The sequence below is a fragment of the Phaenicophaeus curvirostris genome, chromosome 3 (assembly GCF_032191515.1).
Source record: "Phaenicophaeus curvirostris isolate KB17595 chromosome 3, BPBGC_Pcur_1.0, whole genome shotgun sequence".
NCBI classification, from domain to species: domain Eukaryota; kingdom Metazoa; phylum Chordata; class Aves; order Cuculiformes; family Cuculidae; genus Phaenicophaeus; species Phaenicophaeus curvirostris.
In genome coordinates, this window is record NC_091394.1 from 50,151,321 (window position 1) to 50,174,220 (window position 22,900).

Sequence of the window (22,900 nt, forward strand, 5' to 3'; positions counted from 1 at the left end):
GCTGAACAAAGTGTTGCTCACCTGCGAAACATGCATGCTGTTACCACACAGAGATTTTTGTGGTAACATTTACAAACAAAACACATGCATGAGGAGATGCAGAACTGACTATTCAACCTTTATTACCGTTGTGGAGAGATACTTGTACTTTATAAAAATTGTTCCTCCTCTCCTTTCTCACCGTTCACTGATTTTATACTATAGATCACATTGACACGTATTCTTTAATAATACTTAAAAAGCTGAAGCATCATCTGTAATGTTATGTGAATACTTTTCTTCAAGATCCTCTTTCATATTTAAATGTAATACTCCAAAAGATGGAAGAGCTACTTTATGAAGGGTATTGAAGCTGGATTTCTGGCTCAGCATCCACTTTATACCTTCCTTGCAGGAGATGAGAATTAATCCCCGTCTAGTTCTGCAGAGGAGCAGAAAATGGGAGGTAGTGACAGTTAACAAAGGTGCACCTCGTGCGGCCCCTGAGCTGCTGCGTTACACACCTCCTCTGTCAAAGATTGTCACGGTGGAAGCTCACAGCAAGTGGTGTTGAGCCTTGTTGCTGCTCCTCTTCCAGGACAGGGGGAGATGCCTCAGGTCACCAGCAAAGAGCTGCCCCAACACATACACTCAGCTCATGTCACGTGCACACTCACGCACACACATACAGACCTGCTCTAGGCCCTCAGAGGGGATTTGTTTCATCGCAGACCAAAGGGTGGAGCCACTTGCAGTTGGATTAAACAAGACTTGGAGGAATTACTCATTGGGAGATGGACTCCAGGTGGTTTGAGGTGAATTGGATTTTAGCCCTTTGAGATAGGAATCAGACACTGCAGATATTAGCCTTTTAGCCATTAGGCAGGTTATACTCCAGGTGCTGGGGTCACCGCACATGTCCCCAAAGAGGCATTGTTATGGCCACCCTCTCGCTTGCAGCCAGCACAGGGAATGTGCCTGCAGGTTTCTTCCGCCCCGCAGCACAGTCAGTGCAAGGATGCTCTGCGGAGCTTTCATGTGACCCCAGCTGGCATGGAAAAGGTTCAGCTCTGCCTCCAGACAGGAGCATTGCTTGCCTGCTCTTGGAACTTCTCTGGGCACAGCTTCTCCTTTAGTTTCCAAGGGCAACTGGCAGTCCTCATGGATGTTGTTGGAGTCACTCCGTGTCCCACAGGATATGGTGGCCAGCAGAAGGGGTCTGCATATGCTTGCAGCCAACTGAGAGCAATCCAGTTCTTGTTAGTATTTTAAGGTGTTTAAGCATTTTCAAAAAAGATAATGGCAATGTATGTCTGTCACTGTTAGAGGTGTTAGAAAGGAGGAAGAAGGTACTGTATTGTCTTTCCCCCCAGGAAAACAAAAGCAGTGCAGGTAGTTTGGTTTATACTTTTGTTGTGTTGTGGGTTTTTTTTTCTGAGACACATCATTATGGTTCATAATTTAAAAACATGTTTTTGGAAAGGGACTTTTTAAGGCCTTTTTTTTTTAATGGCAAAAACCATTCACAGATTGAAATCATACCTATTCTAATGATATTTTATTTTGTGATGTGGCAAGAACCTTTTAAGAGCTTATAAGTTCCTTTGAAGTCCCGCCCAATAGATGAACCTAGAGGACCCGGTGGAGGAGGCAAACTGGTGCAACATGCTGGTCTTACATGTCTCAGCTACTGCGCTCGCAGTGACCAACTGCCATTGGGGCTGGAGGTGATGAGCAGAAAATCCAGAGCATCAGGCAGTGTGTGCCCTTATAAAACTGGCCAATTCACCTCATGTTTTATTCTATGACAGTGAATTCATTAAATGGTTAGAAACTTACCTGCAATAGGCAAAGCTGCTGAATATTACTGTCTTGACAAGGATGTAGTTATTTATCTGACTGAGCTTGCCTCCAGTTAGGAAAATAATAAAATATGCGCAATCAAAGGGAATGAACTGCAGGAAACTGACCATTCTTCTGAAGTAAAACAGCAAATTGTTAGATAGAAATAATTTCTGTCCTTCTTAAAAATGCTGCAAAGAAGCTTCATCCATTTTTTTCAAGATAAATCACTGCTGAATTTAATTAAGTGCAGGACAAAACATGAGTTCAGTGATGCTGTGAGCAAGAGGTTTTCAGTACCGTCACCCCAAATAGCATGTAGCCACATATAGCCACAATGATCAATGAGTCCATAGGCCAGGGATTCCCAATGGCCATAGTTATCAAAACTCTGAGATTTTTGTTCATTTAAACTGTGTAAGAAAGTTGGATGCAAAATGAGGCAAAAGAAAGCATTTAGATGAGGTTTTCTTGCACACTGCACCCCTGCGGTCAGTTATTTGGCAGGTCAGGTAACAAGCATTGCAGAGCATGTGGAAAAAGAGAATATTTACGGAAGAAATGAGAGCATCTGAATTGCCATAATGATAGTGGCAATAACTATGCACAGCTGGGTTACTCTGTTATGTCCTTCAGATTTGTTACCCGGTTTCTCACTATTCTTCCCCAATAGATTTCTGTATGTCATAGAGTCATAGTCATAGAGTAACCAGGTTGGAAGAGACCCACCGGATCATCGAGTCCAACCATTCCTATCAAACACTAAACCATGCCCCTTAGCACCTCGTCCACCCGTGCCTTAAACACCTCCAGGGAAGGTGAATCAACCACCTCCCTGGGCAGCCTCTGCCAGTGCCCAATGACCCTTTCTGTGAAGAATTTTTTCCTAATGTCCAGCCTAAACCTCCCCTGGCGGAGCTTGAGGCCATTCCCTCTTGTCCTGTCCCCCGTCACTTGGGAGAAAAGGCCAGCTCCCTCCTCTCTACAACCTCCTTTCAGGTAGTTGTAGAGAGCAATGAGGTCTCCCCTCAGCCTCCTCTTCTCCAGGCTAAACAACCCCAGCTCTCTCAGCTGCTCCTCATAAGACCTGTTCTCCAGCCCCCTCACCAGCTTTGTTGCTCTTCTCTGGACTCGCTCCAGAGCCTCAACATCCTTCTTGTGGTGAGGGGCCCAGAACTGAACACAGGATTCAAGGAGCGGTCTCACCAGTGCCGAGTACAGAGGGAGAATAACCTCCCTGGACCTGCTGGTCACGCCGTTTCTGATACAAGCCAAGATGCCATTGGCCTTCTTGGCCACCTGGGCACACTGCTGGCTCATATTCAGTCGGTTGTCAACCAACAACCCCAGGTCCCTCTCCTCCAGGCAGCTTTCTAGACAGACTTCTCCTAGTCTGTAGCACTGCACAGGGTTGTTGTGCGCCAAGTGCAGGACCCGGCATTTGGCCTTGTTAAACCTCATGCCGTTGGACTCAGCCCAGTGGTCCAGCCTGTTCAGATCCCTTTGCAGAGCCTCCCGACCTTCCAGCAGATCGACACTTCCACCCAGCTTAGTGTCGTCTGCAAACTTGCTAAGGGTGCACTCAATGCCTTCATCCAGGTCATTGATGAAGACATTGAACAGGGCTGGACCCAGCACTGAGCCCTGGGGAACCCCACTTGTCACTGGCCTCCAGCTGGATTTCACACCATTTCCCACCACTCTCTGGGCCCGGCCATCCAACCAGTTTTCCACCCAGGAGAGTGTGCGCCTGTCCAGGCCAGAGGCTGACAGTTTCTCAAGCAGAATGCTGTGAGAAACTGTGTCAAAGGCTTTACTGAAGTCCAGGAAGACCACATCCACAGCCTTTCCCTCATCCAGCAGCCAAGTCACTTTGTCATAGAAGGCGATCAGGTTAGTTTGGCAAGACCTGCCTTTTGTGAACCTGTGTTGACTGGGCCTGATCACCTGGTTCTCTTGCATGTGCTTCATGATAGCACTCAAGATCACCTGCTCCATGACTTTCCCTGGCACTGAGGTCAGACTGACAGGCCTGTTGTTCCCTGGGTCCTCCCTGCGACCCTTCTTGTAGATGGGCACAACATCAGCCAGCCTCCAGTCCAGTGGGACTTCCCCAGTCTTCCAGGACTGTTGGAAGATGATGGAAAGGGGTTTGGCCAGCACATCTGCCAGCTACTTCAATACCCTTGGATGAATCCTATCTGGCCCCATAGACTTGTAGGTGTCTAGTCGGGCTAGCAAGGCTCTGACCACCTCCTCTTGGATCATGGGAGCCTCATTTTGCTCCTCTAGCTCCTGGGTTTGTACACAGACGAAACAACTTTCTTTACAATTAAAGACTGAGGCAAAGAAGGCATTAAGTACCTCAGCCTATGTGAGGTGCTTCTGATTAAGTCATCAATCTTGAGCGCCTTTCCCAAGTGTTTACTGTTCCTTAGGCTTGGGGAGAAAAACTCTGGTTTTAGCTGATAATAGGGAAAGTGAAATATCCCTGCTTTTCTTTACAATTGCCCATTTACCTTGCTTCTTCCAAACTGAACAAAAAAACCCAAAACCAAGTGCATATTAGTTTCAGAGAAAGACACACAAATCTGAGGTTTTTTTCTGCCACAACAGGATATCTCAAAACTAATCATCTCATGCATCAATTTTATAGAGCCACCATTTTTGTGAGTTGCCCTGTTCCCTTAGATTGAAATTAAGCAATGAATCCCAAAAAACTAGTAGGTTTAAATTTTGGACTTCTACTCTGTGTTGGGGAAACCACTGGGACAAGAGCTGATGTGCTGACACCTCATTATGTTTGGAGAGAGAGAAAAAGGATACTTGCCCATTAGAGCCATCTTTCCAGGAGTTTCTCCATCTCCTCTCCCCGTAAATTGCCACTGGAGTTGTTCTGGTAACACTAATGGCAATTAGGATCTGAAAGCTCTCGATCAATTAAAGCAGGCGGTCTCAGGCAGTGGGAGATGAGCACATCTTTTCCAAAGCTGTCATTGTCTTTGTCCCTGTAAACAGAGATAATAACTAGAAGTTTTTTATAGTGATGTATAAGAACAGTGTCTTTCCTTGATGTCTCATGAACTGCCTTTGCTTTTAGAATAAATCAAAAAAGTCAGGCATCACTAAGCATAACGCATAGACACAAAGGGCATACATCTTTAAATAACGATTATCAGATTCTTCCTGCAAGAACCAGAAGGCTTTCGTGTATCTAGAGATCTATTTAATATTTAATGGCTCCTGAATTATTCACAGGTTAAAATGTTCAACTGTTGCTGTCGTTTAAAGAGCAAGTGCCTGTTAGGAGTCTTGCACGGGGCTTTGTAAGATTACATCAAAGCATAGCGTTTGATTCAAGTGTTACACTTCCAAAGGTAATAGCATCCAATTTATATTCTGTTAATCCTGGCCTGACTAGTGAAAAGCATGATGAGATTTTCTGTTCCGATTCTTATCTGCCTGCTTACTGAAACTTTCCACCATGCCACAACAAATTTGGGATCCCAAGTCACCTAAGGCTGTTGAAGAAAATCTGTGAACTCTTATTAGATGGAGAAACTTCTGTTTTATTCTGCAGTCCTGGATAACTAAAATGATATGCTTAGTTTTCAGTGTAGTTTATAACACTGCACAGCTTTCTGGTAATGGTATGCACAAATACATTATTTAGAGCTTGACATTGATGTAAATCAGCGTAACTCCTCTGTCAGAAACTGGAATCTAGGGGGTTTTTGCCTCATAAGGAAATGTCATTGCTGATCTTCACGTTTCTTCAAGCTTTCCCTGCTCAGATAAAGTGAAGGTACTAAAATTAAGTTCCCGTGATTTATTTTTGCTTTTTTTGGTGTCTGTGCCAATCTCTTGTAAACTTTGTTAAAAGCACTTCTGGAAAATAGAACAGAGGAAAATAAAAAATACAGAAAAGGAAGAAGGAAGTTTTCTTCACTTAAAAGCCTCTTTGGCAAGGACCATCTTTCGTACTCTGCATTTTGTAAGCACTACTGGATATTGGTTTGTGCAGTTCCTCAGTACCATTGGTAATCTAAATAACTTAAACACAGTGAAAGCTTGATTTTTTTTTTTACATGAAGTGCCTGTGTTCCATATGCTCCTGCCCCACGAGGCTTGTTGGCCATGCTGCCATGCAGGGAGAGGCACGTGTCCTGAAGAACTTGGTGGCCGTGGTTGGCAGCACTGGTGCAGTGGCTGTACCTAGACAACTGTCCTGACTGTTCCCCAGGCACAACTCTCCTCTTTGTAGAGGGCAAAGCAGAGGTGCCCCCCATGTCTTTCCTAATTACTTTTGGGATTTGTGGGGTTTGGGGAGGAAGCTGCTGTGCTGGGGCTCCCCCAGCAGCAGGGTGGCAGCCTCTAGGCTTGCTGAGGCATTTGTGAACTTAATAGTGTGTAGAAGGAGAGAGGGAGGAAGGAAGGGAGAAAGGGAGGGTGGGGAGGGGAAAAAAATTAAGCCAGCTTGCCTTTGGTTGTAGTAATATGGGACACAAAAAGGATATAAAGTAAAATCACCTAGGAGTTTCATGTTAAGCATTCAACAAGATCTTTTTCCAGTGAGAGGAGGATGTGCACAAGCTACAATGACCCTTTCCCTTTATACGCTAATATGAAGCTGCAGATTGTTTAGTACTTATTTTCCTCAAGAGGCAGAGTTTAATTCTCTGTTTTATGGACAGGTTTCTCTTCAAACAGTAACATTTTATGACTGTTTTACAACACAAGCAATTCTATACTACCTAGAAATATAAAGCATACATAAAGGAGCAGAAGACTCTAAGCAGCCCTTTGTTACTCAGAATGAAGTATAGCAACTGCAGTGTTGTTCACAGGGTCCTGAAGGCAGAATCTTCTTTAGAAACATCAGAAAGGTGGGGAACAAGGAGGCATTAGTGTCCATCAGTCTTCACCTAACATCCAGGAATCATTCCCATTTGTGCTTACACTTGCCAGCTGACCCCAATTCCTGCTTCCAAAGCACTGATTTTTTTTTTTTTCAGTCCCTAGAGCTGCTCTTTTTTTTAAAAGCTGCTGTGCTGACTCTGTAAGGGTGCCAGATTTTTGTTTGATGAACTACAGAGTTATCTATTCTTGGATATTAATTGCATGGAGAAATTTCTCCATGACTTTTTTTTCAAAGTCATAATGGCATTATTTCTTACTCTGTGTCTGTAAGAATTTGAGTGGAAGGAAACTAAACTGTCCTGATACTGTTTCAGTTAATTCAGATTTTTGTTTTTATTTGGGGGTTTAGGGGCTTCCTCAAGTTTTTTTGTTTGTTACTTGGATAAAACTTGCTGAAATGGTTACTATTTGGCATTTATCTGCATGGGAAATAGTTCCTTTAAGCATGTTCTGCAGTCCATTGCCTCTGATAGAGGGTTATTTTTACATAATTATTTGTCCAGCCTCTCAGTAACATGATATCAGGGAACAAGAATGATAATTTGACACTGTGCTAAATGAACCTCAGTCAAGAAACTAGGAGGGCTTTGTTGGGATTAGAAACTCGATACAGTCTTTTCCTTTGTCACAAAACTATGTTTTCCAGCAGATAGTCATGTTGGATTTTTCCAGCAGTAAGTTATATGATTTACTGCGGACTTGCTGATTGCCGTGTTTCAGAGAAATAAAATGAGTGATAGGTTGGAAAGCGAAGATGAGGAGACAGGGTGTGCAGAGACACAGTAGAAGATAGCCTAGCTCTGCAAGTGGGTGAGTAGCCTGCAGGGCTTCTCCCTGCCCCAGCGTCAGCATCTCTTCCAAACAGATTTTTAAGCACATACTTGGACATTATGGGAAATCAGACAGGAAATATTGCAAGATAAATATTCTGGAATTGCATACAGTCATCATTTGCAGAGTATAAATTTGCTCACTTTTTTTTTTTACCTTCACTGTTGTTTTGATCATGAGGCTAAAGCATGGGTTATGCCTGCTTGTCTCAGGTACCTCATTTGCCTTCGAGTGTAGGATGCCAAACAGGTCAGTCCTCCTCAAGTAGATCCCCAAGATTCCATCCCAAGGTGATAGAGAGCTGAGTTTTTCCTGCCAGCTTCCAAAAGGAGACTCACTGGGCTTTGGACACACTTCTGCACTCAAAGGAGCAAGAATCCCTCCTGGAGGCTTTCATGGACAGTTACCTCTGTTCATGGCTGTCAGGTCTTCAAGCTAGATTGTTGGATCTCTCCTCAAGTTTATAGAACTCCCAAGTCCCTCCCAGTGTCCAGTGTGGAGTTCTGGCAGAAGTACTTAATGATGTACCTTTGCTTTGCACAAGAGGTGGGATATGAGGTGCAACCTGGAACACAGTGGAATTTTCTGTAACTAATTGCTCTGTTGTATTTTAGACCATACAGATGCTGCCTAAAGGAAAATTTGTGTGGTTTGTGTTTTGCATTGGCATGTTTGGATTAATGCTGCTATACCTTATTTCAGCATTGGGTGGTGGAAGGTATACGAAGGATGTGTATTAAGAGCTGCTCTGATTTCTGTTCCCCAGGGATATGAAGCTGGATGGTGGACGCCAGTGCCATTCTACTGGAGTGTGTCTCAAAGACATAATTGGTCTTGAAGGTGTAGAGCTTGGAGCGGACGGGAAGGTGGGGATGCTTCAGTTCCTACTCTGTTAAATTTTATGTAATAAGGGAAAAACTTGTATAACTAATAACAGGCACAGATATAAAAATAAATTATAACATACAGTGTAACACAATAATTAAAGCACAACATGTGCAAACTGTAACTCAGGAGGACTGGCCAAGCTGTCAATTCAAACAACTCTCTTTCCTTTAAGAAGTTTGCCTGTGGCAACATCTGGGTCTGCAAAACATTACTGGATCACACAGCTTTCCCGTGGCTCCAACAGGAGGAATCACTGCAGAATATATCGTCAGGGGCTTGAACATATTTTGGCAAGAGCTGCAAGTTGTAATTGTGTTTGCTCTCAATTTTATTTAATAAAATAAATTTTGCTTAACAGGATACTTTTCCAAAGAGCTGGAAGGCAGTTGTACAAATATGATAAGTGTTTGAAAATCCGAGAGCATTCACTTGATAAGAATAAGCAATTATGAATGTTTAGAGAAAGTGATCTGTTTCAAACAAATACATAGAAGAGAGACAATTTCAATCATAAATTAAACATTTTTTTTCTGAAAGCCTGATGTGCTTTTTACAGTTCAGTTTACCCAGTCTGCTCTCCTTTGCGGATTTAAAGGCCCTAGGTCAATGCTGCTACACATGGTGTGCTCATCTAACCAGGTGTCAGGCCAGACCACAGGCTATAAATTCCTAAGCATAATCTGTCTGCTTATAAATGAATGAAAGCTCACATGATTTATTTGATACCTATTCTGACCTCATCATAAACCAATCTAGAGTCTGAGACTCGTTTGTTTTCTTCAATGTAATGTTATTTTTGGAAAAGAAACCTATGAGGTGCAAGGCGTAATCTATTCCTGGCCAAGGGTGCAAGCAGAAGATTGGTAGCCTCTAAAAATAATTTTGTCACAAGTTATTCATTCACACTTAGTCCATGTTGGGAGGTAGTAAATGTTCTCCCACAGCTCTTGCTGTAAACTGGTAGCTCTGCTTACAACATCAATAAGACTTTGCCAGATAGAATCCTAAAGGAGAAAAATACCGGAGAAAATGCTTAAGTTTAGGAACATTCAAGTAATTTGCTTCTGGCTGCTCTGTGCTGGGGGACCCTAATAGATGATGCTGTCTCAGTAAAAAAGCAGCTGAAAGCTGCTGCAGATAAGGCCTACTGGGAAAAAAAAGTGACCAAATTGACATTTTTAAATCTGACCCCTCAGTGGGATTTTGTAAATCCAGCATATTAGAGTTTTTCTCTGTGTGTGGTTTCGTTTTGTTGAAGAATAAATGCCTTTGCAAAAGCGTTTGGTTTTTTTTGCATGGATAAACTGAATGCGCTGAAGCAAATGTAGGTGACTGCTGTTTATCCATCTGTGCCTAACTATTAAATCCAGAAAATCCTCCATTAATTTGGCTTCCCATGCTTCCAGTTGAGATACACCAAAGGCATCACTCTGTGGCCAAGCTGGGCTGATAGTAACTGTCTGTCCATTCTGACTTTCTTTTCAGACGGTTTCTTATACCCAGTTCCTGTTTCCCACCAATGCTCTGGGAACTCGGAGGAACACAATAGACTCCACCTCATCCTTCTCCCAGTTTCGCAATGCAAGCCATCGTAGCCTTTCTTTGGCAAGAGCTAATAGCACCCAGGGGAGCATTGATGCAGGTAACTTCTGAAGAAGCTTTTTTTAATATCCTTAGGAGCCCTGATGATAGGCAGGTGTCGTGAAGGATGGATGTCTGTCTGTTTAGCCCTCTTTTTTGCTTAAATTCAGCAAAATACAGTCTCGTATTGTGGGTGAAACAGTTCATTCCCTGTTTGTTTAGCAAAGCTGTCTTACACGTGGTGGAAAGTTGAGTAAACAAGGCTGCCGGTATATCACCAGCCCCTGATGGCACTCAGCATGCCTCCTCCTGTCAGTGGCATTGTTTGTTCCTCCTGCATTAAGCTCATCATTGCCTTCCTTTGCTGTGGAAAATTTACAGTGGCAACACAGTAGTTCTAAGCTGAAGGTGCAAATAATCCTTGTGACCTTTATTAGGCTGGAAAGGGCTGTGTTTACAAAACTGGGCACAAAACATAGGCCAAAGCACTGTACGCTTAACATATTTTGGCATGTTACATGAAACAGATCAAAACATCTGTGTAAACAGATGAAAACTTATTGCTAGGAATAGAAGTCATTGTGGAGCTTCATATAATTTTGCAGTTCTCTATGCCCAAAATTCACATTTACCAGGTAATTCATAAGCTGTAGGTCCTCTGTATCTTTTCAGATTGTATTAGTATTGAAATAAACATTTTGCAAGATTTGGAGAAATCTTCTGACTCTTTCAAAAGTGTTGCACAAAGATAATTGTATTTACCATTGTTTTATAGGTAGTGACCTGGGAGACTTTGTTGAGTATGACCCAAATCTTCTAGATGATCCCCAGTGGCCATGCGGCAAACATAAGCGTGTTTTAATATTTCCTTCGTATATGGTAAGTGATATGCAAAATTGAGTGTAGTACAGATAAAATTTTATAATATTGTGAAGGTTGAGGTTACTTTTGGCTGTATTTTAAGGTTATTATTATTATTGCTATTAATCTACTAATAACAGCTGTTTGGAGTGCTTTGTTCTAAATGGTAGTTACTTCTAAATGGCAGACATGTAAAAACAAACTCATGGAAGTATTACAAAAGTAAACGCTTTTATTACCACTGTATTTCATAAATGCTTTAGATGAAAGACTTGTTCGAACAATGCATTCATTCTCTTGCATTCAGAGGAAAATTTATAATTCTAATTGGCATCTATTACAAAATAGGAGGATGCCCATTAGGATTTTTCTGAAGTCATGAAGCTGCATTGTGTTTTGATGCTTATCATTCACTTCTCAGAACAATGCTTTAGTGTCTAATAGAGCCTTTGTTTCCCAGGTATTTATTTCACCATGGGATAGTCCTTCCTTTAATTGCAGCAATTATGAGCAGAGCCTGTGTATTTTTCACTATATGCAAACCCCTAACAATGCAGATGCATAGCTGTTCCTTGATCTGTGCTCTCAGTGTTTTCTGTGGTGAGAGACTTCTGTAGCATTTCCTTAGTTCCACCAAGTCTGTAGGCAGATGTGCTATTCTGGTAGGACTGTTGCAAGGTGAAGCAGCATCATAGGCATGTGAACACGCATCTGTCTGTATTATACATCTGAAGTAGTAGTAGGCAGCTGGGAAAAACTGGTTTTTTTTTTCCTAAAAGTTGTAATCTAATATTCTTATCTGTATACAGATAGGGCAGGATTTGAAACATTGGGGTCTAAAGTGTCGTCCATGTCCTCACTTAACTTGCAACAGAGATATGATTTAAGAAACTACTAATGTATGGAAAGATATGGTCTTTGTAGGTTCTTTTCTGTCCCCTACCCTGGTCTTTATTTGATAATAGGGCTCTTGGTTGCTCCTTCTTTAAAATAAATGGATTTTACATGTTCCATGTAGATTGAATTTTATCTCCCCACTGGCAGGAGTGTTCTGCCTGTTGCAGAGAAAGGCTTAACCGAGCTCTGAGACTGTGTTTATGATAAATTTTCGAGTGGGAAGTCCAGTATGTCCTCTGCTTACTTTCAGCCAGTTTTACTTCTGGAGTTGGCAAGTTACATTTTGGCTGCCAACCCATAAAGTGTCAGCCTTTTATGGCAGCTAAATCTGGGCAGGAAAGTACTTGTTAGGTTTTGATATGGTTATTGTCACGGACAGGGAACTGTCTTCCCTCAAACAGAAAGATGTTGTTAATTGTCATCCAAAGAATGTGCTTCTAGCGGTCATGGTTGTGTGTCCAACCTTCCTCGCACTGCGAATGTGTGCCAGGCAACCTGAGTCCTCTGAGGTCACCTGAGGTCTTTAATCCCTTTTCAACGTGGCGTTGAGATGGATGTGGTTGGGCAAGCCAAAATAGGTCAGGGGAGGTCCCTGCCTAGGAGCGGGTGTTCAATATCCTTTTCCATATGCTGGTTAACCACAGCATTTTGAGGTACTTTTATTGCAATAAGGAGCTGACTGGGGATTTCCACTGTGACACAGGGATAATTAGATGTGTTAAAGGTGAAAAATGGACTTCAAGGGCAATTGTTGAAATCAATGTCATTGCTTGTCTAGAATATATCTGCCTTGACAGGGGTCTTCCCTACTTTTTAATTTTCTCTAGGGGTTAATTACTGCTGTGTCTGGAAAAATGCCTTATTTCACATTCGGGGTTTTATTGGCTTGAATTTGCCTTCCAGCTGTCACTTCTTCAGCACTGCCTGAGAGTCTGTATCATCTGCATCTTCCTCTCTGAAGGCAGGCACTAATCTAAGAAAGGGCTGAAGGACATTAAGTGCTATGTCTCTTTTGTTGTTGGAAATCAGAGACATGTGCCAAGAGCTCTCTCATCCATGGATTTTGCCTTCCCTTGCTCAAAGCAGCATAGCTGTGATGCCATGCAGGAGCTGTACAGCTTTGCAAGAAACCAAGGGTTGGGTGGTCATTCTTCAGTGCTCGGCTGAGAGATTTCACAAGCGGCTGGTACTTCTTTCAGCTGAGAGAAGGGAGGAAAGGTAGTGCTGGAGCATCCCAGGAGCTTGTAGTTTTAAATAGGATTTTGCAACTCAGACTGCAGGTAAGGAGGGCTCGTGCATCAAGCTGGTGAATGTAGAGCTGTATTGGCTATAGGGAAGACTTTGTTCACATCCATATTAGACTTTCCTGAGTCAGCTGGCGTTCCACCTCCCTGCAGTTCACATCGGTGTGAAGAGGAGCATAATTGGCTGTAATTTCAAATCATTTTCTTCTCCAAATATAAAAATCGGCATACGCTGCAATTAAAGCAAATTGCTGTCTGAGACCAGCGAGAAACCTGTGATTTTCTCCTGACCGTGCACCAGCCATCGCAGTAGCGACAGACCTCTGCCAAACGACCGCAGAGCTGTAGAGATGCCATACGCAGATCGAAACAAGCTCTCAGCCTAAACTGTAATAGAGCTGTAATTGCTGCCTCTCGTGAGTGCAGGAGCAGCTGAGAGCAGCTCTGATGTCAGAGCATTTGTTTTGTACAGAGAGCTGCAGCTTGTAATTAAAGTTTCGATATTTGGCCAGTGTTTAGCATTAATGCTTAGCAGCTGCAAGCTTGGAGATATTCCCTTCCCCCCCGCCCCAGCTTATGGATGTCAGATCAATTAATTGGGGGAAGTTGTGCGAGAGGAATGTGAACACATGGCAGTGTGGATAAGCAGGGCTGGATACTGGGCAGCAGAGTGGACTGTGGAATAGGGCTGTATGCACTGATGTTACTCCTGGGAACCAGGCTGATGCTTTGCAGGCCGTGATTTCTCAACTGGTAAAACCCCATTGAGGTCCATCCATGAGAATGCTGCATCAGTAAACACTGCGGGCTTTATCTTGAGGCACCAGACAGGCAAAATGTGTGGTCCTGCTTGGATTTTACTCTGATATATGTGCAGTTAGCACTTGAACCTATGCAACATGCTGTTCCCTCCGTTGTTGTGGAGCCTCAGTTTATCATTGCTGACATTGACTTTATAGGCAGCTTTACTGGGCTGGATTAGTCCTGACTTGCTGAGGAGTTTTAACTGCAAGTCCTCAGCTGTTTTCAAGGAGTAGCCGAGCTTCCTCCATAAAGATAGCTGTGGGGAAGGAGAAGTGCTTGCGGTTTGGTCTTTTTTTACAGTGAAGTTCCTAGCTTGAAAGGGTATATGCTTTCCTGTTGCAAGAAGCCTGTCAGAGGTTGATTCTGAAAAAGCAACTTCAGTATTTCCCCTACACAAACTCTGTACCTTCTATTAATTCTGCTAGCCGTATTTGAATTCTGGTCTACTCCAGAGAAATCATTTTGCTTTGTGTTGGATTTGTACGAGAGTCTACAATCTCTGGCGCAGTATAAACAGTAAGAGGTAAAAGAATTTCATGCTGAGGGGCAAGGGAGGAGGAGGGAAACTTCATGTCACAGTTAACAGATGTCTTCCTGGCTGATACTGCTAAAACAGGAATTCTTGCAGATTTTTAAATCTCTCTGGACTAGGAGTTTTATCTACCAGACAGAGTAGTAATTTTCTGTCCTTGAGTCTCGCATTGACCAGAGTGCATCCAAATTCATCATTGCCTCCCTGCATTCTTACCAGCAGAAACAAACTCTGTCCGTGCAGAAGGAGAAAACTCACCCTGCAGCTGACCCCTGCAGTCCTGCTTTTGTCAGTAACACAGAAACACAGGAGTGTCTTCAGCTGGCTGCTGTGTACTGCCAAAACCTGCAGCAAAAGAAGAAAAGCCCATATCAGTAGCATCTTGACTTTCGAGTGACCCTTCTGTTGTAACACCTCTGCAATACCCATCTATCCGTGCCCAAGGGATACACTTGGAAGTTGGCTTGGATACTTAAATACAATTTCAGTTCCTTGACTTAATTATACCAAAATAGTCACCTCTGCACCACTAACAAAAAAGCCTGTCACAAAAGTCTGCAGTGCTCTTTCAGCAGGCTGACTGTCAGCCTGCATTTGCCAGGACTGGTGTCAAGCACAGCCGGCTGCTTTATTAAATATTAGTCCTCCAATGTGATCTTAAAATTAGAACTGCTTGCTGCCCTGGCCGTTTAGTCTAACAAAAGCCCTGCACGATCATATAGTGCATTTGGTCTCTCACTACCCTGTTCTGTCTTTCACAAGGAGCATCAAGGTCAGGACTCCTCTGCTACAGCCAGTGTCCTTCAGTGCCGTCACCCCATTCTTCGAGCTGCTTCCGTAGTTGTAAATTAAGCATCTCCAGATTGCTTTTTTATCAGTTGCTGACCTTGTACCCAAAAAACCTCAGGGAGCAGAGGATAACAATGATGATATATAGTCATATTTAATCCTGTGCTATATGCATTTGATGCTATATTTGGCTGAGACTCCAATAAACACATATTTTGTAACAATGACACACTATTGATGGAGAGTTATTTCAGTATATTAACCCTATAAAATAAATTGGCATCCTTCCATGTACTTTAATTCAAAGAGGCAGTTTTGAGCTTATTTGCTTTGGGAAATTCTGAATCTTTCAGTGTAAAATCCTTGAAAGTTAATAACGTTGTAACAAAGGAAACATCTCTCAGTCTTTTCCTTTTTTTGGGGGGGTGTTGTTATTATAAAGAAGGAATCTCTCACATTTTCTGTCACTGTTTTAAGCCTCTTCTGTGGCAGGGGTTTCTGCAGTTTATAGCTGCATAGCTGGTCACCTATGGTGTGCATTAAGGTAGACAGGCAGTGCAGAGTCATTGGCTTCTTTTCATTTGTTATGTGGATGAGAACTTAGCATTGACCTACCAAAAGTCTGTTAAAGGTAACAGTCTTCTGTCTGCTCTTCATGAAGTAGATTTATTAGAGGGCACACAGTAACGATGGCTTGAAGAGAGCCTGTTGTACCTTTCATGTTGCTCACCTATTTAATTCTGATTTTATCCTTCTTAAGCGGGAGATAGGGGCACCCAAGGCTAGATCATCTTTTACTGGTAGTATGCCAAAGTAGGATTTATTTTCAACAATATTTCATCTTGCCAGTCGTTCCAACCATTTCAGGCATCCTCCCTCCTCCCATATTTATGAAACTATATATACAGCTTTCCTACGAGAAAGCAGCTGCTTGAAAATGCTTGTGAATAACGCACAAGCTAACCTCCAAGTTTAAAACTGCCAGCCATGCAAAAAGTGTGCGGAGTACAGACTTTGGCCGAAGCATTCATCATGTTGTCCAGGCATCTGTCAGCTATCAAGGCTTTCATTTGTCATGTGCAATTTCCATCACCAAACTAAAATACACATATCCAGATCTGTATACAGAGAATGTGAACAGAGCTCAGGAGGAGTATTGCTGAATACTGAAGTGAAATGTGTTTTGTGCAAATAAGCTGTGAGAAATAAGACAGATGTTTCCGGATGACAGAAGTTACAATTATTCAAGATTAGAGTATAAGAGAGACAGTTTGGTAGTTCCCAGTGCCCTACTCGTGTGTCTTAACGTCTCTGAGCGTGCAGAGTGCCTGTCTGGTAGGGAATAACATTATGTATAAGAAAGCGTATTTGGCTAGAAAAATGTGCTCCTTTTGGGGAAATATTTGCAAACCCTTGAGAAAATTTGGCACATCATTTTTGAGCAGTGCTCCTACAAAGGCAATACCAGAATTGTTCATAGGAACAAAAATCCACACTGTTTACAGCCGTGTCTTCTTCTCAACATGGCAGCTTCATCTGGGACTCACAGGCAGCTCAAGTGTAATGAAATGGCCTCAAACAGAGAAGCATAAACAATGAGCGGAGAGCAGGCAGCAAAGGTGACCAAGAAGGCCCAGGTAGCCAAGATGGCCAACAGTGTCCTGGCTTGTATCAGAAATGGGGTGGCCAGCAGGAGCAGGGAAGTGATTGTGCCCCTGTACTCAGCACTGGTGAGACTGTACCTCCAATACTATGTTCAGTTTTGGACCTCTCACTACAGGAAAGATATTGAGCTGCTGGAGTGTGTCCAGAGTCGGGCAGTGAGGCTGGTGAAAGGAGAACAAGTCTTGTGAGGTGTGGCTGAGGGAACTGGGTTTGTTTAGCCTGGAAAAAGAGGAGGCTGAGGGGAGACCTTATCACTCTCTACAACTACTTGAAAGGAGGTTGTCGTGAGGCCGATGCTGGTCTCTTCTCCCAGTTGACAAGTGATATGATGAGAGAAAATGGCCTCAAGTTGCAACAGGGGAGTTTTAGATTGGATATTAGAAGAACATTCTGTACTGTAAGAGTGGTGAAGCATTGGAACAAGCTGCCCGGGAAAGTGGTGGAGTCTTTTCTGGAGGTGTTCAAAAGACATGAAGTTGTGGCACTTTGTGACATGGTTTAGTAGGCGTGGTGGTGATGGGCTGATGGTTGGATTTGATGATCTTGGAGATCAGGTAAAGCAGAGAACAGGTAGTGAAGGGTGACATTAGGTCAAAGCCCTCCCACGTCAGATTCCATCTGGTCCTTATGGGTCACCAGGCTGAGATTTCCTCCACTCTCTCCCTTATGGGCAGGTGCCAAGCCGTTCATGGGGTGGAGGAGGTGCCCCTGGGCAGCAGCCAGGTCAGGGACCAGGATTTCTATGTAGCCTCAGGGGTGCTGTGCTCCAACCTTGGCATGACAGCAAGAAGGGTGCTCAGGTGCCTGGTCAGAAACAGTTAGAAAGAGTAACTGACTGAGTCACTCAACAGACACCAGTTCAGCATTGCTTTTAAATTACCTGTCAACAGATTTTTTTTTTTTTGTTTTGCCACCTGCCTCTGGTGGACATGCACACATTTCTGTAAGCACCAGCTGGGCAAACAGCATCCCAGTGCTGGGATGGCAAAGTTGGGTTTTTGCAGCAGCTATGAAAAAAAAATCAAGGGAGAAAAGAAAAGTTGCACAATGCCTTTTCTTGAGAATAAGGGCAGTTATCTGAGCTGTGGATCCAGTATGGCACTGACAGGATGAGACAGCTGACTTAGAGCCAGCATGCTCAAATATGCTGTTGTTTATCCTGTTACATGAATTGAAACCAGCACACACCAGCTTTCATCTGGATTTCATTTTTGTGATTTATATCGTAGAGACTGTTGTCTTGCAGGAAGCAGCAGTACTCAGAGTTGGGGAGGAGATCCTTATCAACAGGAAAAAATTGACAGATCTTTCTGTTTAAAAATAGCTGTACTTCTGTACCATTTTCAGTTTTAAGCCGTCTGCTTATTCTCAAGCCTCTGAGTGCTGTGTTTTAAATAAAAATTTTAAAAAGAGCTTTTATCCTTCTAAAGATAATTCAGCCGGACTCTGGCAAATCTCCCATGGGCTGGAGGAGTCTCAGGTAAAACAGATGATGACTGTAGAGTGGCTGCCGGAAAAGGAAAGGTGCATCCCAGGGGGCTGCTGCTGCATGATGGAGCCCAGGGCTCACTCCTTCTGTGCACAGTCAGTCCCAGAGCTGGGATCACGCTGGCACCTACTTGTTAGGGGTGAAAGCAACTGAAATTTGCTGACTGGCATAATTTCAGCTGAGTCTGGAGGGTGGTCGAGCCCTCCCTGCACTGCTGTGCCCGCTCTTCTGCAAAGTGTTTTCTGTCATGTGTGTAAGGTTTGTGCATGATTGCATCCTCCTCTGTGCAAGGCAAAAGGATTGCCAGGAGAGAGACAAAGGCAAGTCTTCCAGATAAAATCCTGATCACTTTGAGAGAGATAATTAAGATGAAACTAAGGAGCTCGCTCCATGGTAGTAGAGAGCAAACAATGCGCAGTTAAGTTTGCAGCGAAGCATGAAATAGGATGTCCTGTAGCTTTGCACAGTAACACAGAGCTCACTTTTTCTAGGATTGCCCAAGACAACCAGAAAATGCTGGTATTACATCTTTGGATTAATTGCTGGTAAGCTTTATGTGCTCAGTGCCTCTTGACTCTGTAAGAGCAGCACAGACCGATAGTTCTGTACTTTGAGTAGCAGATGGTGTTGATCTGAATTATGTTATGTGGCTTGTTTCTATATTCATCTCATAGTAGTAGTAAAAGGAACCCTCTTAATAACTCATAAAACTCCCAGTATATCTGAGTGTCAGAAGCACCCAAATTGCTGATGATCCTCTAGCAACAAACGCAAGGAGTCAGATAGGCAGGCAGCAATGTCTCAGGGAAAGAAAGGAGAGGACTATTTGGTGAGATTTTCGTTCTTCTGCTTAGGAGGGCTGAGCCCTGCCAGGTGAGATAAAGTTGTTGAGAAGCTGTCTGTGATGAAAAGCCACAGCCACATGGGTGTGTGCATATGTCCTTCGACCTCAGCAAGATTAAAACCAGACAGACCGACACATTTAATTGAAGCCTTTCCCTCTGACCCTGAGTAGAGCAAGGTTTCTCCTCCCTGCCTTCTCCTCTCTTCCTCTTTTCAGGCATAGCAGCACGTTGATAGCGTATGAATTTTTAACCTCAGTGACACTGCAGTGTCTGCCCGAACCTGTGCTCAAACTCATCCATATGCAGGCAGCAGGATTGACTGAAAAGGGTTGATGTGGCTTTCTCCTATTTGATGATTTCTTATAACTGGCAGTTTTCCATAATTGGACTGAATTGAATCAATTTGAGAGAAACTGACAGTATGTCTGAGAACCTCATGGAGATACACACTCAAAATCCATTCATCGAATCAGTTATTGTGGTGATTTATTTTGATTTAACAAGACTTCTCAGCTAGGTTTTATCTGCCCACATTTAGCTTAAAGTCACCTCACTTGGTGGTGATTCTGCCCCTCTATTCCTCTCTTGTGAGATCCCATCTGGAGTATTGTGTCCAGTTCTGGAATCCTCAACATAATAAGGATATGGAACTGTTGGAATGGATCCAAAGGAGGGCTACAAAGATGATCAGAGGGCTGGAGCACCTGCCATACGAGGACAAGCTGAGAGAGTTTTGCTTGTAGTGATAGGATGAGGAGCAGTGGGTATAAACTAGAGAGGAGCAGATTTAGACTAGACATAAGGAAGAATTTCTTCACTATGAGAGTGGTGAAGCACTGGCACAGGTTGCCCAGGGAAGATGTGGCTGCCCCATCCCTGGAGGTGTTGGATGGGGCCTTGAACAACTTGATTTATTGGGAGGTGTCCCTGCCTATGGCAGGGGGTTGGAACTGGAGGATATTTAAAGTCCTTTCCAACCCAAACTGTTCTATGATTCTATGGTGGTTGGAGGATCCTGGTAAGGTACTTGTTCAGGGCTTATGCTGAACAGTCATTTTGGATTTCAGGTCACTTGTTGTGATGGAGCTGTGACAAACAAATTATTGCCTTTGTTTTCCCCTATACTGCAAGCATTGGGACTGACTGTCACTTATCCTTGCGTTTGGTTACTGAGTGATCTTGTTTCTTACACACTAAGAGAGTTATTCTCTTGCCCATGTGTTGCAGACTACAGTCATAGACTACGTGAAGCCATCAGATCTCAAGAAGGACATGAATGAGACATTTAAGGAGAAGTTTCCTCACATCAAGTTAACCCTCAGTAAAATAAGAAGGTATGTTGCAAAGCATGGTAGGCGTGCAACGTGATGCAGCTGACTCACATTTCAGTGCAACTGCTGTTGTACATGAGAGGAAGTACAGCACTGATTGATCTTCCAGGAGCAGTGACCAGCAGAGGTGCCGAGTAAGTCAGGTGATTGCTTTGATTAATGGGCTGAGTAAACAAGATAGGGGAATGTACAAACATGCACTGGTCAGGTGTCAAACACGGCACCTAATGGATTGAGGATGCAAGCTGGGCACACACTATACTAAAATATCAAGAAAAATAACAAAAAAAAGTCCGGGAGCTCATGGCACTTAGCTTAAAAAGAGACTGAGGAAAGAGAAATGGACCTTGTCCAGAGAGCATGGCCAGAAGCAAAACAAGCAGTCAGCTTCACAGCAAAGTTGTAGCATTTCATCACCATTTCCAGTGTAGCAGGCTAGACATATTGCTTCACTGGAGCAATAATAATTTCATTTGACTGAAGTGGCCGTAAGGATCCTGAGTCGTTTTGCTCTGTGGTACATGTAAAGACTGTCAGTGTGGATTTGACCAACCATAACCAGCGGCAAAGCTGCGTATAGAGCAGAAGAAATCAAGCTGTTGTTACTAAATAAATGGTATGCAGCTTAAGTCCTCTGATGATATATTGTTACTAAAAACATCAAAGCTTTTCAGTTGCTTTTATAGTTTGAAACAACTATCTGTTGGGGGCAGTGAAGGGGAAGTGTGAGGTCAAAACGTGTTGTGAAATGTGTCCCCAAAACAGAGCATAAAGATATCTGCCCAGTAAATTATGTTTTCCTTTTCCCCTCCATTTGACTAAGCACACGTCTCTGAAAGGATGACTCTAGGGTGAAATGAGAAATACTTTAAAATGCAGTTCACAGCATACTTTTCTGATCTCTTTACTCAGCTTGAAGAGAGAAATGCGCAAGCTTGCTCAAGAAGAATGTGGTTTTGAAGAGCCCACAGTGGCCATGGCCTTTGTCTACTTTGAGAAGCTCGCTCTCAAGGGGAAGCTGAACAAGCAGAATAGAAAGCTTTGTGCTGGAGCCTGTGTTCTTTTAGCAGCCAAAATTGGCAGTGACCTCAGAAAACATGAAGTCAAGCATCTTATAGATGTACGTATTCATAGGTTTGCAGTGTTCCTTCTGCATGAATGGTCAGCGCATGATCTGTGTAAGCCTGCTTGTCAGTGGTCACAGTCTCCTAGAATTCTAGCTGTACAGCCAGCTGAAAACGGTTTTCTTTTCCCTGATGTCAGATACTGTGAGGTCTGAGAGGTATCTGACCATCATTCTGTCATTGCAAGTCAAAAGTTAACCCTCGGGAAATTAATTCTGGTTTTAATTCCTTTTTCAAGAGTGTCAATAAGGACTTCCCCTTGAGAGGTAAATGCAGATACTAATTTCAAAGGGACTGCCAAGTTTGTATTTCTTTCATCGAGTTAAGATTTTGGGCAAGGAAACCTGTTCCCATTGGAACACTTTAGCCAAACTGGGTTGTTGTAGAATAAGGTGTCTAGTCTTCCACTCACTCCGTAACAGAGGGGAGTGTTATTCCATAATCCGTTTGCAAGCACCGAGATCCCTCTGATTTAACACTACAGAAAGCTAGGTAGGTAGCTGCATATTTGGCTGCAGCCAACTCAGTTCAAGAGACACAGGAGCTTGGTTGTGGGGCACGAGTGGACTCATGCCTTTCTGCCACAGTCACAGAGCTGGTTTGACAGTCAGTTTGTTAGAAAGCCCTCCAAGTAACCAGAAAAAAAAAAATCAACCCACTAGGAGTTGGAAGATCTACCTTCTCTTGCTGTCCTGGAATGGTCCATCCTTAGGACACGTTGAGCTTTTCAGTGGACCCAATGGGAGAGAAGTAGCAAGCCAGGGAGATAAGAAGAAAAAGATGGGATGGGGGAAATACCCCTGAATAGCTGGCTGCCTACTTGTAGCATCCAAATCCAGTAAAAACAGCAGAGCAGATGGGATATTTAGTATGATAAAGCAGAAAGGCAACTATGAAACCCATCTCATTCCCCTTGAGGATAGTAGCTTTTATTACTCACTGTTCGTATGGTTGTTACAGATGACACCTTCTGCCTCTGAGGTATTAAGATCAGATGTACCTAATAGTAGCAGAAATAATTTCCCCAGTGGATTGTTGTAACACAGTCTAATGCTGAAGGAAAATTAGTGGTTTCAAACAGTGCAGGAAGTTTGTGGGCAGTTATGAGACACGTCTTCCATTGCACAAGTGATTTAGATGTTTACACGAGGCCAGGAGTTTCCTCTTCCTACAGCGGTAATCACTATTATTGTTAGAAGACGTATGTGCTGGAGATGGAATAAGGGAAGTGACAAACATGCTAGAAATGGCATAGCTGGCTGAGCTTTGCAGCTTTGC

At 43.2% G+C, this 22,900-nt stretch overlaps 1 protein-coding gene across 1 annotated transcript in view; it reads left to right on the plus strand.

Annotated features, from left to right (window-relative positions):
• Positions 1 to 22,900, plus strand: part of CABLES1 (Cdk5 and Abl enzyme substrate 1) — a 76,133-nt gene that overhangs the window by 49,897 nt on the left and 3,336 nt on the right. Inside the window, exons 5-9 of the mRNA XM_069853951.1 lie at positions 8,339 to 8,438; positions 9,946 to 10,102; positions 10,817 to 10,920; positions 20,395 to 20,501; positions 21,411 to 21,618. Of these exons, the coding sequence (XP_069710052.1) occupies positions 8,339 to 8,438; positions 9,946 to 10,102; positions 10,817 to 10,920; positions 20,395 to 20,501; positions 21,411 to 21,618 (676 nt within the window). The remainder of the gene's footprint in view (positions 1 to 8,338; positions 8,439 to 9,945; positions 10,103 to 10,816; positions 10,921 to 20,394; positions 20,502 to 21,410; positions 21,619 to 22,900) is intronic.